The sequence below is a fragment of the Patella vulgata genome, chromosome 4, assembly GCF_932274485.2.
Source record: "Patella vulgata chromosome 4, xgPatVulg1.2, whole genome shotgun sequence".
In the NCBI taxonomy this organism is placed as follows: domain Eukaryota; kingdom Metazoa; phylum Mollusca; class Gastropoda; family Patellidae; genus Patella; species Patella vulgata.
The window spans coordinates 43,800,930-43,816,119 of record NC_065882.2 but is presented as its reverse complement, the minus strand read 5'-3'; the positions used below and the strand labels follow the sequence as shown (position 1 = coordinate 43,816,119).

The following is a 15,190-nucleotide window of genomic DNA, read 5'->3' as shown; positions in this document are numbered from 1 at the left end:
CGGGGAATCGAAATCCCACCAGTTGACTCAATGACAGACCGTATGATACAGCGCAGCACGCACATGCTAACCATTCGGCCATCCAACCCCCCTAGATTAACAAGAAGAAGAAAATAAAGTTTGATATTACGATGTTCAGATGAATAAAAAAAAAAGAAATAAGAATATAACGGTATATATATATATATATATATAAAATATATGTGAGGTACACCTTGGATAATTAAGAGTGACTGGTATTAGTTACAGAACTTTATTTCAACATTTCAAGTTGTGGGCAAGGGTGGGTAAGAGTTTAAAATGGGCTACTACTACATGTATTCTTCCACAGCTTAATTTTGCGCTGCATCTATTCCTTCTCTTTTGAAAGGGAGATAACCTATGAAAATTACTAACTCCCCAATCAGATAATCAGAGAATTATTCACCTGTCTCCTACAGTATCAATAGGTTTCCATATACAATTAGCTGGTTCCCATGTTAAATATTTCATATTGATATATGTATAATGATCATCAGATTCCTTTAATTTACACACCATCGCTCCATTAGATACTGAAAAACAAAATGTTAGTATCACGCTAAGAGTATATGTGCTATAGAACTTACAAAATTGATTATTACTGTAATTATTACATATGGTAATCTAAGTATAATATGTCTGAATAAGATTAAGAATATGATCCTTGGTCTTTTTTCATCAAAACTAAAATGTTCTAATGATTCAGCTTTTTCATTGATTGAAAGTAAAAATCTTAGTACAAAAATTAGCCCGTGAATAGACTGCGATCTTCAAGTATTTTAATTTAATTTTTTTTTTGTGAATAGGTAGACATAAACAGGTGTTACCTGGTACAGCATCAATAGAAACTAGCACTATATTAGGTTGAGGCAGATTTATTATCTTTCCAAATGTCTGTAAAATAAGTAGAGTTAAAAGTTTTTTAAAAATCTGCTTACACAAAATCTAATTGTTAAAACTATATATATATCTAAAAATTTCCCTCAACCTTGTTTGACCCTGGACACTAGCAAGGCCGGATGTAGACTTCTGGGAACCATGAACACAGAAATTATACAACATGACAAATAAAAAAAAGAGAACTAAATTGAATGATAACCCACATTTGATAAACAATTATTTTTTAGGTTTCAAAGAAGATGTCTGGTTTACTGGTCCCAATTTTATTGACTGTAAGAATAACAGTATAGTGTGGAGGCTGCTGCATGAATGGTTACCCCCTCCTGTCTTTTAATTTAATTTTCTGATACTCCCACACACAATAAATTCTATAATTAATCATTCTTTTATAATGCAAATCTGGACCCTTCTGGACAGAAGGCTTTGGCGCATTTTATATGTAAGCTATAAAAAAAACAAAATAATTTATTCATATTGTTTTCATTTCAGACATTCAGATTAGTACTGAATATAGTAATTTCAGAACAATGTAATCTGTGTTAACTATATTATTTTATGAATATTGTTACCTGTGGTCCTAGGAGGATTAAATCACCCAGTTCTGTAAAAAATAAATTATAAAGCAAATGACAGATATAAATTAAAGTTGAGTGGTATAATGTGTCTGCTTTAGACCATGGTCTTCATTGAGTAAATTGCCATTGTTTCCATTCCAGTTGTGTAGATGACAAGAAGTATATATTATATAATTATATAATATAAAACTGATACTCGGGATAACCAGGTCTCAATAGTCAGTTTTATCTCTAGTAATGGCTAATTTTATGACCAATTCACTCGGCAAAGACACACCACAACAGGATGACCGGAATTACCTTTCAAGTTAATTCAAGGACTGCGATCTCACCCTCGTCTACAAAAGTCTAGACACATATTATTGCCTCACTGTTTCGATTAGCAAGACACTCCACTGTCACATGATAAAATAATTTGGTACTAACCTGTACCAATATGAACTAACCACCTTGAGACGTTATGTTGAATTACACTTTATTACATATTTAAAAACCTTACCATATCATGGAATCAATGACAACATCTAAACTTGGGCACCCCAACTTTATTCTACACATAATTATATCATCATGTTACTGAACCTAATTATATCCTCATGCTCCTGAACATAATTATATCCTCATGTTACTGAACATAGTTATATTATTATGTTACTGAACATTTATTATACTTACGTGGTACTGGAGATTTAGGATCAGTTCTACTCTTAAGATGTTCAGGACTAGAAACGCCTTTTGCATGATATTCTGCTCTATGTAGTGGTGTGTTTATTCTTTTCATTGGTAAAGCTTTCATTTTCTTAAAAATAACAAAAAGAACATTCAAAATTGATGATTCAAAAATTTTGAAATTCGATAGGGTTCTTCCTTATATCCTAATGAACAATCCTACTGAGATTAAAATGTCAAGATCTTAATCGCCACCATAAATGGAAATGAAGAGATAACTCCATGATTTGCGTAACATCTGAACTTCAATATAGGGTTCTTCCTTATGGCCCAATGAACAGTCTGTGCAAATTTGAAAACAATTTGTCAAGAACTTTAACCTGCTGAGTTTTAACAAGAAATTGTGTCAACAATATATGTCCAAAGTCATAATGAAATGAGCTATAAGATTCTTAGTTTTAATTACATATACCATCAATTAGAGAATGTATCCAAATTACCTAGAAAAATATATTTACTGCTTATAATAATACGCATAATAACCACTTTTTTGTGTGGTAATGCCTTTTCTAATGATAATCTAAATCACTTTAACTGGCCAGAAATCTTTACAGCTAGATCCAACTTTCTAGGAACAGCAGTCACGTTAAATCGTTCATGATCTATCACATTTTATTTTATATGAAATTTATGAAGTACTTACATTAATAATAATATCTGCCTGTGTGTAGGTTGGTGATGTTTTATTTGACATGTTCATCATCTGTTCTTGTATTTTCTTTAAAATAAAATCTGATATTTCTTCAAATACCTGATTGTCAGATTTCTGCAATAATTATAGACATAAATTTAGATACTTCTTATTTATTATTGCATGATAGTCGCAGATGTGACTTATGTTGGAGATGTGAATGAATCTGCATGCCATTTTTAATATTGAAAGGGACACATGTCCACCATTCCTAGATATACATCTTTACTGTATAAAAAATAAATTACTAACTTCAACTCCTTATTTCAGCCCTGGAAGTTTTATCCTAATCAGTGAAGATAGATACATGTTGTTTAAACAGCTACAAATTTATTTAATTGAAATATTATAGAAAATATTTAAATTCTCCTGAACAATTTGGCAAATGTAATTATACAAGTATAATTACAAAACAGAAATCCTTTATTCTCCAGTGTTACCCTTGGTAAAAAAAACAACAACTTCTATTTCAATACATTACCATTTGTAAACTTGAAGTCTCTAGTATCTGTGATAAGGTTTGATTGATTTTTTTATCTCTTGTTGCCATGGAAATAAGATTCATTACACCTATAGAAATGAAATGATAAATGAAACAAATAACCTCCAAATTCAACCCAAGTATTGTAAATATTATGGATGGAATTTATCTATACAAAGTTTCTATGCGAAGCTGAACACAATAATTTAATGGATTTTAGAAAGTACTGATATTTTTTAATTCCTGTTTCTTCTTTTATTAATATCCATGTTGTTATTTTTAACATGGGGGGTTGGGTGGCTGAATGGTTAGCACATGCGTGCTGTATCATAAGGCCTGTCATTGAGTCAACTGGCGTGGTTTCGAATCCCCGGTTGTACGTGACAAGGAGTAGGGTCGCCTGTCCAACCTCGTGGGTTTTCTCTCGGTCCTCCGGTTTCCTCCCACTGCTAAAGACCTCTACGCGCAAGCGAATTATAGAAATAAAATTAACCATGTTAGTCCCGAAATGACCTAGTTTGTGTCAAGTGGACATCTCTCTCTCTCTCTCCCTGTCTCTCTCTCTCTCTCTCTCACATATGTGACTGATGGTCTCTGTCATTAGCATATTAGGGCATTGTATAATATTTCATAAACATTGCCATAGGCATATCTATATAACCAGCAGTTGCGAGCCAAGATACAAGCTAAAAACAAAAGAAATTTTTCGTACAATCGGGGGTCATAATCCAGAAAGTTTAGTCTGAAATGCGCGAATATCAAAAGGGACTGAGATCTTTGGGACAAAAAGATATATTTTAAGTTTCATCAAAATTGGACAAACATTGTGACCTCTAGAGGGTCCACAACCTTCGTATTACATACTTGTACACCATTTGCGCACAAAGAGTGGCCATTTTGTTGGGCAGTTTCATTTCGATTTTCCTGAAATTCGAATTCTACCTTCAATATAGTGGAATGGTGATACATTTAAACGGTTTTTAAAATTGGATAAACAATTGTGACCTCTAGAGAATCCACAAGCTAAAAACGCGATTTTTCATACAATCGGGGGACATAATTCAGGAAGTTATAATCCGATATGCGCGAATATCGAAAGGAACCAAGATCTTTAGGTTATAGACATGCATTTCAATGCGGTCATGCATTGTACTTTTCGTACAATCAGGGACCATAATCCATAATGGTCCGATACATGCCAATATCGAAAGGAACCGAGATCTTCGTCAAAATCGGATAAAAATTTTGATCCGTAGAGTGTCCACAAACAAATTGTGGACGGACTGACAGGGGCAACGGCAATATACGTCCACATGACGTATAAAAAGGGGAGAAACCCAGTGTAATCAAAATAAAACTGTGAATTTGTTTTTTTTTCATTTTTACGTAAATTGTAAGAAGTTTGTATTGAATTGACCCATCTTGACCCATCCTAAATGCCATTGATACACTTTTTTTAAAGAGTAATTATATCTTATATAGACTAACAATATGGTGGAACGAAATTCAGTTTTATTTAGTTTGGAAAAATCAATTATTGCATTACACCCCTTTGATATATCCAAAATGCCAGAATACAAATATACACATGTACATAATTTAAACAAAAACTGAAAGTATATAATTAATATTATACATACCAACATCCCCTTCAATATAATCAAATAAAGCAGGTACAATACATAATAACTGTACTACTTCAGCTGCTAATAAACATTTATATTCATAGTACCTGTAATAATACAACATGTGTACTGAAACATAGGTAAGATTATATTGCTGCAGCTGTTTAATTTGTACCGAAGTATGAAGCAAAAATTAATGTTTACTTTGTACCGAAGTATCAAGCAAAAATTAATATGGGAAATTATATAAAACATTTTTATAAATAAAAGCTTAAATAGACATTTGTGCTTTGGAGATTTTTGTCAGTTGGCCCTAAAACAATTTCTGATTTACTGTTATTTGACTATACAGTAACATCTGAGGTGTGAAATTAGAAGTTTATGTGAAATTTCAGATAAATATAGATGTTTTAATATTCATAACCAGTTATATATATTAACAGTTTTTCAAGTTTAAGTAGGCCAGTGCTTGGATTTTTGATAATTGGGGTAGTCTAGGGTTATCAGGATTTTGCACTTGATAATTGAGTCTACTGTTCTTGTGTTCCTTTTTAAGTGATGCTGTAGTATCGAAGTAACAGAATATTTATTGTTTAAATGGCCTCACTGTTAATTCAGGGAAAAATGTTTCAGTAAACTTACAGTGTTTGATATTTTGGTGGTTTTTGATTGCATTCAATCGATGTTTGACTAATGTGTGTTAATTCTGATACAATGAAGAAAAGGCACAAGTATAATTTATCATATAGTCCACCATTCTGAAAATATAAAAAAACAACAAAAGTAATAACATAACAACCAATCTCACCCGTTAAATCAATAAATGCCGTCGTCAAGATTCATAAAAAAATGTCCAGTTTGTGCTACGTGTAGTTTAAGAAACACTGTTTAGTTTTGACATCGGTCGTCTAGTTTATGAAACTAAATGATAATAAACCAGATGACCAATATCAAAACTAAACTAAATGGTCATAAACTAGACAACCAATGTCAAAACTAAACAGTTTTTCTTAAATTACATGGTAGCAGAAACTAGGCGTTTTTTTGATGAATCTTGATGGCCTTTAATACTTTCTGCATGGCAATCTATTGGATACGTGTATTAGATTCTAGATGGTAAGCTCAGTTTCTTTCCTTTTTTCATCAAATCTGAATGATACCCGGTCCCTAGTGAATGAAGCCAATATAAATAATTATGTCCGCTTTTACGAAACAAATGGATTTCAAGTAATAGTCATATAAATTTAGTTTGTCATCATTTGTATTATGTTATTGGGCATTTAGAAAATGATCCTCCTGTCATAGTAGTTTTTTCAATTCGGACAAGATTTGTCAAGACAAATGATTGCTATAGCCCCATCATATATATTTTATCCACAATGCACTCTTTTTCGTAACGAAACATGTACAACACATGCGGCACATTTCCCCTTGCAGTGTTATAATTTAGAACAAAAGAGAATAGTCCATACATTAGTAATCTATGTTTTGTTATTATAACTTTTGTTATTCTCACCAATTAATTAGCACCTAAAGTGGTCAGGAGATCAAGATTGTTGATTGGGTAATCAAGTTTAGTTTGTTGATCATGAAAGGAGCTGACACAGCTGTAATGTTTGACATTTCAAAATTACAAGGTTTTTAAAATGGACTTTGAGAATTGTATTCCTATGCCAAATTTGATTCACTCTATATGAACTTTGAATATACGTGTTAAATAGGCTAGATAATGGTGTTTATCAAATAATTTTAATTGAATTTAAATAAGCAGAAGTTTACAAATTAAAAAGATGACAGTGGTCTAAATTTTACCTCAGATGTGAGTACCACGAAAAGAAAGATTCAGGTATCTGCCTTTTTTGGATAATTTTCTTTGAAAGATTTCATAAAGTAAAGTAATGAATGTTTGTGTTATTTGTTCATCAACTGCTAAATAAGTTTTAAACAGTAACTGATATAATGTCTATAATGGACGGTAACGATTGAATTGCAGGAATGGAACACAAGAATTTGTTTTATGTTTGTGCAATCTGAAAAATTCAAAAAGGTTATGCTGTAGACAATAAGAACTATTTATTGCAAATCACCCTTTTGACGGTTAAGTTGACAAATCAGGATTTGAATAGTTTACAAAGGCAACCCACTCTTTCTGTAATATCAAACAATATTCATCAGTACTGCATCTTACATGACATAAATAAATATACAATTACTGTGTAAACAACATATTAAAGTTTACATTTTAAGAATGCTGTTATAAATATTGATGTCCCCACAACACATTTTAGTCTAACAGCATATTTTAAAGAGGAAGTCATCTGTGTTTTAATTTTGGAAATCAAACTGACTATTTATATTTCAATGAAACATTTCAGATAGTTTTTTTCATTAAATATATCGAGCACAACTGCTTTTAAATACTAAATCATAAATATTGTTATGTACTAACAATTCTGGCTTTATAACATTACCTCTTTATCATCTTTATCTATTTTAACAGCTGACAATAATATTGATACTACTTTACACCTAACATCACGTGGTAATAAAAATATGTCCATACAATATACTTTCCTGAAAATAATAAAACAACATTTAACAACAATCTCATTCATTCAAATTACATCTTTATTTTATTTGACTTCAATGTTCTTTTTTTTCTACACCACATAGCATCTAACATATTTTTAGAGTCGCTACTTTCAGATAGTTTTATGATTTATGCACAAATTCATTGAGTTTATATTAATAGATCAGTGGACTGTGTCTTGCTTTATTGAAAACTGCATTACTTATAAACTTGTCATATCAATTTACGTTAATGAAATCAAAATCCAAATGTAAAGCGCTGGCCTCTAATAATAATAGGTGCATCATATTAACCAATTCAAAGCTTTAATTTGATCTGAATCAAAGAAATTTAGTTTCTTTAAAACCAAATGAAGCTTCTACATGTACTGTGTTATATTTCCGAATGCAGAATGTAGAAATGTTTTAACAGAACACATTTTTAAGTGGATTCCATGCAGACAACACTTCTATCCAAAAAAGCATCTTACCCCATTTTTTGTAAGCGGGTTGTTTCTAATGTTTCTTGTACTAAATGTGTGGGTAAAATAAATTCTAATGATGCCTGAAATGTAATGAAATGAAATGGGATTTAACGTCCTACTTCCTGAAATGAACATAAATCATATAGTAAAATCAAAATTAAAACAATATGTTGTATGATTTGGGCATAGATCTGTATTATCAATATATAATTATCCACAACATATTTCCACCATTTATCGGTTTTAAATCATCTCTTGCGAGAATCAGAATATACTGACTAACAAATTCGAATGTCAGACCAATTTCACAGCTAGCTCTAGCGACCCCTAAAATATAGTTGGAGAAAAACAAAAATAGACATTTACAAAGTACTTTCAATATTGCTAAAAAAAAGCAGCACTGGAATCAATCTGATTAAAATACAGATCTATATTTCGTTTCGTTTTTTTTTTTATACTTTCAATGGCATACACTACAAGATCTGAGTGGTGTACTGGAAGGTCGTGTCAGGGGTCGTACAAGTGGCTTTTGACCCTATGACATCGCACATTGATTAATCAATGTTTAACACCTGCGTTGCTTCATAAGGTCTGTCATTGTGTCAACTGGTGTGGTTTCGATTCCCTGGTTGTATGTGACAAGGAGTAGGGTCGTCTGTCCAACCTTGTGGGTTTTCTCCGGGTCCTCCGGTTTCCTCCCACTGCTAAAGACCTCTATGCGCAAGCAAATTAATCAATAAAATTGAACCATACATTTATCCCAAAATGACCTAGTTTATGTCAAGTGGATGTTAAACCCCATTTCGATCTCTCGCTTTCTTCTAAGCGACACTCATCATTAATTATTAACAAAAAACTCAATATAATTCTCTGATATATGACTTCTGTAATGTGCATTAATCTGTACTGGACATTTAATTTTATACTTATGTGGCAGAGGTTAATCGTGTCAATGTTTAAAAATGAGGTTTTGAAAAATATGCCAGTTTTATGGTGTGTAAATTGACCAATAGGTCCTGAGAAATTTTGGGAAAAATTTTACGACTAGTATTCAAGATTAACAGCTAGTAGATATCATTGTTAACATAAAAATATGTAAATCATCTTCTTAAAGTAATTGGATATAAGTATAAAGCTATAAATGTATTACTTACAACTAATAATAATAATAACATATTACATTTCTCTCTTTCTTCACATCTAACTGATAATAAATCTTCTAAAAATGTCTTTTTATATTTTACATACTGATATTTACTGAAACAAACAACAAAGATCATCTGCCTGATAACATTAAACAATATATTCTCCTAATATTGTTCAACAAATATTAACGAGTGCAGTCCTGATAGGAATAATCATTTGTAATTGTTCACTCCATCAAGAACATTAAGGACACATTATGCAAGATTTAGATATAGATAATAGTTCAAATATAGATAATGAAGATAGGTTCTGGGGGATGGTCCTTGGGATAATTTATAAACTAATGAAGACATATTTGCAAATTGTTAGGATGGCTGAAGCCCTGATATCTAATGGTGAATTGGAATTTTTTATTCTTTTGTTTGAGGATTTGAGGTGTCACACATGATTTGCTCCTTGTCTCATGGACTTAAAACCATGCATAATTTTCAAATCGATTTGATCAAGGGCCATAACTCTTTGACAGTAATTATCAGAAATATAACTTTAGCCTCTAGAGCGTCCACAATTTTTTAAAAAATGATCATGGGTGATAACTCTAACAATAATTAATAGGCTTTTTTTGTCTCGTGACCATAAACACTGTGCATCGGATGATAACTTTAGCTTCAAGAGCGTCCACAAGATTTTTTGAAGTGATCAAGGGCCATAACTAGTGATGGTCCAATATGGCACCTATCAGTTTTACCAATTATCAGATACAATTACTGATAGTGGTGGATATAAAACAATTACACATTAAAATGTTGTGAATGGCATGATAATCTATGTAGATATTTGTCATTGTCAGTCAGAAAATGCATGGTACTATTTTACCGCGGGAATCAAACACGAACGCTGTGTTTTTGAAGTAATAATTGGGTCACTCTTTCTACGCAATCAAAACTACACACCATCTATTTGCTGTATCATTAATTAATAAAGTCGAGATTATCATATTATTTTAAGTTTTGATTACGATATAATTCCCTAAAGTGATCGCCGCGGACGGCACCTGGATGTCTATATTAGTTCATGCGGTAATGAATGATGCATCAAAGCGATAGCTTCCTGACCTGTCTGTCAACAGTGGCAATCACATGAAATTCTCCCGCCATTTCTAGAACTATAGTTAAAAATAAAACATCTAATGGGAACTTATTTGTTGGTAATATTATTAATTAATAAAGTATGATCTATATTAGGAGTTATTATTTGTTGATACATATTATGTAAAAATTTTAAAGTAGCCTAGCATAACAATACAAATCACTAAATTATTCCTAAATCTTTATCTGCATCTAGAAGCCAGAATGTCTCACAGTAATCACGTGACACCAAAGGAATATCCCCCCTTTCATCCTTCATTCCAATCACGCGCAAACCATGTGATATTTTCCCACCCATTCCAAAAGTTCTACGCATTATGATAATATTGGCAGACAATACTAGCAGTGAACTAGATAAAATGAAGGAAAAAAATGCCGCGAAGATTCAGAAATATTTCACGGTAAGCGAAGCTTCATACCAGCATGGTATGCAATGATGAGCCATTGTTTACATCTTCTTTAGTTTTATTATCATGAATCGTGATAGACAAATAACTTTTGAGAGGATCATTGTTTATTTCATAGTTAATAAATTTGTTATTAGTTATCAGAAACAATTTAAATAAAAAATTCAATAGCGTAATTAATTAGGTATTGTTCTAGTTTGTGATCTTGCATTATCAGCACGAAGACCGGTCTCCGCCACGTACTGACTGTATTCTCCAATTCTATGATTGGCTTATTTGGCTTATTTCTTATTCCAATCAGAAGTTTTATCGGGTGGACTGTTGTACGTTAAAGTCTGTCTGCACATGCACAGAAATGGTATTCTCAAAAATCGATTTCGGAGACCCTAGCTCTCAAACAGTGTGTGAATAAGGATTTAAAAAATAACGGAGACCGGTAAGGATTTTGTACTGTTTATTCTTTTCTTTTTACAGCCCCTATGAGAGTCTTGTGACCATGCATAGAGGACAGGTAATGAACATGAAGGATAAGGATGTATTATACCTTTTAGTTGCCTTCTGCTCAATAACTAAATCTTCCTGTAGATTATAAGCCAAATACTGAAGTCTTTTCCTGTCCATTTCTAAACAAAATAATACACACAATATAATTAAACATATTAAATATGATAGTAATTTATACAACAATTGAAGTCTAACAACGATAAGCTGCCCAGTTGCATTACAATATTTCAACCCAGACTAATCAAACAACAGCACACACCACAAGCATGAACAATTTGTTATACGAAATACAATCAGCAACTTCTAGTTTGTAACTTGTCTGTTCATACTGCCAATCAGCCAAACTCTGTATACAAACATAAATGAGATAGAGAGAGACATGGGGTTTAACGTCCACTCGACACAAACTAGGTCATTTCGGGACTAACACATGGTTCAATTTTATTTCAATAATTCGCTTGCACATAGGGGTCTTTAGCAGTGGGAGGAAACCAGAGGACCCGCAGAAAACCCACGAGGTTGGACAGGCGACCCTAATCCTTGTCACGTACAACCGGGGAATCGAAACCACGTCAGTTGACTCAATGACAGACCGTACGATACAGCACGCATGTGCTAACCATTCGGCCATTCACCAACCAACCCCAAAACATAAATGTACGGTACACATAAATCACTAAAAGTAATTGTATGTATGCTTTGTGATCTTAAAAGTTAAATATACTATACTTAGCCCTTTTATAAATGGGGGATTGTACATCTTGTTTAATAAATACACTTTAATCCGGTTCAGAAGTGGTGTATTTTCATTGTGTAGAATATAGCCATGTTTATGAAAGTGTGCTCTGTTAATTTGAGTAGTTCAACTTTTTCTTAAAAAAATTTAAAGATAAGCTGATATATTTACCTATATTATGTACAGCATTTACTGGAAATTTAGTCAGCAATGATGTTGCCTGGAAAAAAAACAGAAAATGTCATATTTTTTTTATCACATCTCATCTGTCAGTATACATCAATCATTACAAGAAAAAGAAAATGTTCTGTGAAACAGGACCCATGTTATAAGTTTTTGTACCATACAAAGATAAATTTGTTCAACACGCACATGTATATTGTAAGTAATCATCCATAAAATGTTTTAAGAAATGAAACCAAACATTACAATGAAGCCACTGATTTAATTTTTCACGGCTTAATCCGTACTAAAATGATTATTTAAAAGAGAGAGAGAAATGGGGTTTAATGTCCACTTCACACAAACAAGGTCATTTCTGGTCTAACACATGGTTCAATTTTATTTCAATAATTCGCTTGCGCATATCATAGGGGTCTTTAGCGGTGGGAGGAAACTGGAGGACACAGAGAAAACCCACGAGGTTAGACAAGCAACCCTTCACCTTGTCACGGGGAATCGTAACCACGGCAGTTGACTCAATGACAGACCTTATGATACAGCGCGCACGTGCTAACTATTCGGCCATCCAACGCCTCACATTTCATTCAGAAAGCAAAATAAAATATTAATTCATCATATCTTTGTAAATATTGAACGGAAATGAATAATTTGGATTGATATTACAAGGGATTCAAAATTACTCAAATGATTATCAGAGACTTTAATTATTAAATTAACACTCTTATCCATGTTCCAGGGTCAATTTACGTTCACTAGTCATCCCTTTGTAGATAGTAACCTATAGGGATGGCAGAAAATATTGATATTGCTGATAATCACCAGTGAAGCATTTTGAAGATCGATAATCGATACAGATTTAAAATATTGATAATGCACAATTGTAGGTAGCTACTTGTAAGAAGCATCTATAAAAAGATAATCTGTTTCTTTGCAACGCGTGCTGCACCTAGCTCGGTAACTGTAATTAAACAGTAGTCATTAAACACACATACGTTTCGTTTTTTACGCGAGACGCCATCCCTAAGAACTGTCAGCCGCTTATGATGAGGGCAAATAGTTTCACTGCATAATAAACAGACTTGGGCCGATTCTTTTAATCTTATTTCTTTCGTCTGCTCTGTTTCTAAATATCAATTAAACAAATGTCAGTGACCAAGAATCAAAAATCTGAATTAAGCCGCTATACAACAAGCCGTTTTGTGTGCATGAGAAATCAGAATAACTACAAGAAATAAACTGTTACTGTTATTATTTTTATGGTCATAAGCGACAATGATATGTCGAGTGTGATGGTTCTGTCTTCCAAATGAAGTGATTAGTTTCACCACCTTGGTTTTTGTATGGAATGCTAATATTTTATCGTCAAATCAATGGAACAAACTCCACATGTATACATAATGATATTACAGCACAAACTTACATATAATTCGTAATTCATATACAAATTATGAATGTTTTCAAAACGATTATCGACACATGAAACAAGTATTGATTGCCAATCCTAGTGACTTATCACAGACATTTACGTCATTATTGTTGTCTGTTCACGTCCGGGGATGCCGTGGCTAAGACGTTGGCTTGCTAGCCTGGGGGTTGGGTGTTCGATCCCTGCATTGGCCGAGAAAGTTAATCCCAATTTTCCGGCGTGGTTTCCCCTTGTCAGTGATGCAGGACGGAGGGCCTGGCAAGGACAGCTGTCTAGTCATTCGGATGGGATAAAAAACTGAGGTCCCGTGTACACATTGGCGTGCACATAAAAGATCCCTTGGCAGTTGGAATTCGATATAAGAGTAGGCCGTAGCGCCGCTGCCCGGGCAAAATTTCCCTCATAGCATACTGTATGGCGTATGCCCGTCTTCATTAGCCCAGGTTAGGAGCAGAACAGTAGGACGTTAAACTCCATTTCATTTCATTTCTGTTCACTTCCTCTTTCTTTCTGCTCTACCAGCGGTCAAGCTCGATATATAGTCTGATACACATAGCAATTATAGTACATTTTACCTTTTGACCAAATAAACCAGTTAATTCAATATGTTTCATTGTACTAGGTACAAACCAATCTCTTGTTAACTTTCTTCTCTGGAAGAAACATAGATACAAAATAGATTGATATTTAAACATGCATTATAAAAGAGCTAAATCTGACTTTTGTATGCCTTTCTTTAGGCCTTAAATGTTATATAAACTATTAATTACTAAATTAGACATTTACTAGCATCAACTCTCAATGCCATCTGATGGGTACGATTTTAAACAGTTTTGAATCAGATCTGTGATTCAACGGCTGTTCATGATTAACTGTTAAAATGGCTAATCAAGACTTTGTTTATTATCCTAATAATGGTAACAATCACAATCGAGGCTACAGTATTTTTTTAAATTCGGTTTTCTTGGGTCAGGGTGAAGTAATTTGACTGAAATTTTCAGCATATTCTCTATACGTTATCTTTTTTTGAACTATTATAGCGAGAAACGCTCTTTATGTAATCTTTCATAATGTCCTTGTAATAAGTTGAACAATTGACCATAAGATGATCAGGCCAATCCTGTCAAGAAAATGGGGCATGTAGAATGTGGTCAAATTGTATTGATGGAACTTAAATGTCTTATTCCAGTGACTTCCATGTTTAGGCTAGATACATTAGTTAAGAGTTTTACAAAGAGTTGGCCATTCTTGCTATAATAATTCAAAAATAGATGATAAAAAAAGAAAATGTTGAAAATTTCAATCAAATTACTTTGTTCTGAACGGAATTGTCACTGTTGGAAGTTTAGACTAGAAATAGGCATCAGTTGTGTCTGCAGTGTCTATGAGAATTGGCGATCGTTTTATTGACAGATGTTAACTACTCGCACATATTCTCAATTATCAAGTAACATGCTCAATGGCTATTGTATTGTAGCCTCGCTTGGCAGGCCTTTCATCACCAGTTTCCAGTAGTGACATCAGCGACTAATGGTAAACTTCAGCTTGGTCGTCATTTATTGATT

At 32.9% G+C, this 15,190-nt stretch overlaps 1 protein-coding gene across 4 annotated transcripts in view; it reads right to left on the bottom strand.

Annotated features, from left to right (window-relative positions):
- The window catches only part of LOC126818166 (uncharacterized), a 61,245-nt gene that overhangs the window by 27,441 nt on the left and 18,614 nt on the right, over positions 1 to 15,190 (bottom strand). For all 4 annotated transcript variants that reach the window (XR_008787814.1, XM_050545398.2, XM_050545399.2 and 1 more), the window contains exons 7-20: positions 14,201 to 14,278; positions 12,188 to 12,236; positions 11,321 to 11,399; positions 9,230 to 9,332; positions 8,082 to 8,155; positions 7,494 to 7,596; positions 5,665 to 5,780; positions 5,038 to 5,129; positions 3,398 to 3,486; positions 2,869 to 2,991; positions 2,172 to 2,295; positions 1,491 to 1,522; positions 849 to 915; positions 428 to 554 (exon numbers count right to left, since the gene is read on the bottom strand). Coding sequence is in view for 2 of the 4 variants with exons in the window: in XM_050545398.2 (XP_050401355.1) it covers positions 428 to 554; positions 849 to 915; positions 1,491 to 1,522; positions 2,172 to 2,295; positions 2,869 to 2,991; positions 3,398 to 3,486; positions 5,038 to 5,129; positions 5,665 to 5,780; positions 7,494 to 7,596; positions 8,082 to 8,155; positions 9,230 to 9,332; positions 11,321 to 11,399; positions 12,188 to 12,236; positions 14,201 to 14,278 (1,256 nt within the window). In the remaining 2 variants the exon portion in view is untranslated. The remainder of the gene's footprint in view (positions 1 to 427; positions 555 to 848; positions 916 to 1,490; positions 1,523 to 2,171; positions 2,296 to 2,868; positions 2,992 to 3,397; positions 3,487 to 5,037; positions 5,130 to 5,664; positions 5,781 to 7,493; positions 7,597 to 8,081; positions 8,156 to 9,229; positions 9,333 to 11,320; positions 11,400 to 12,187; positions 12,237 to 14,200; positions 14,279 to 15,190) is intronic.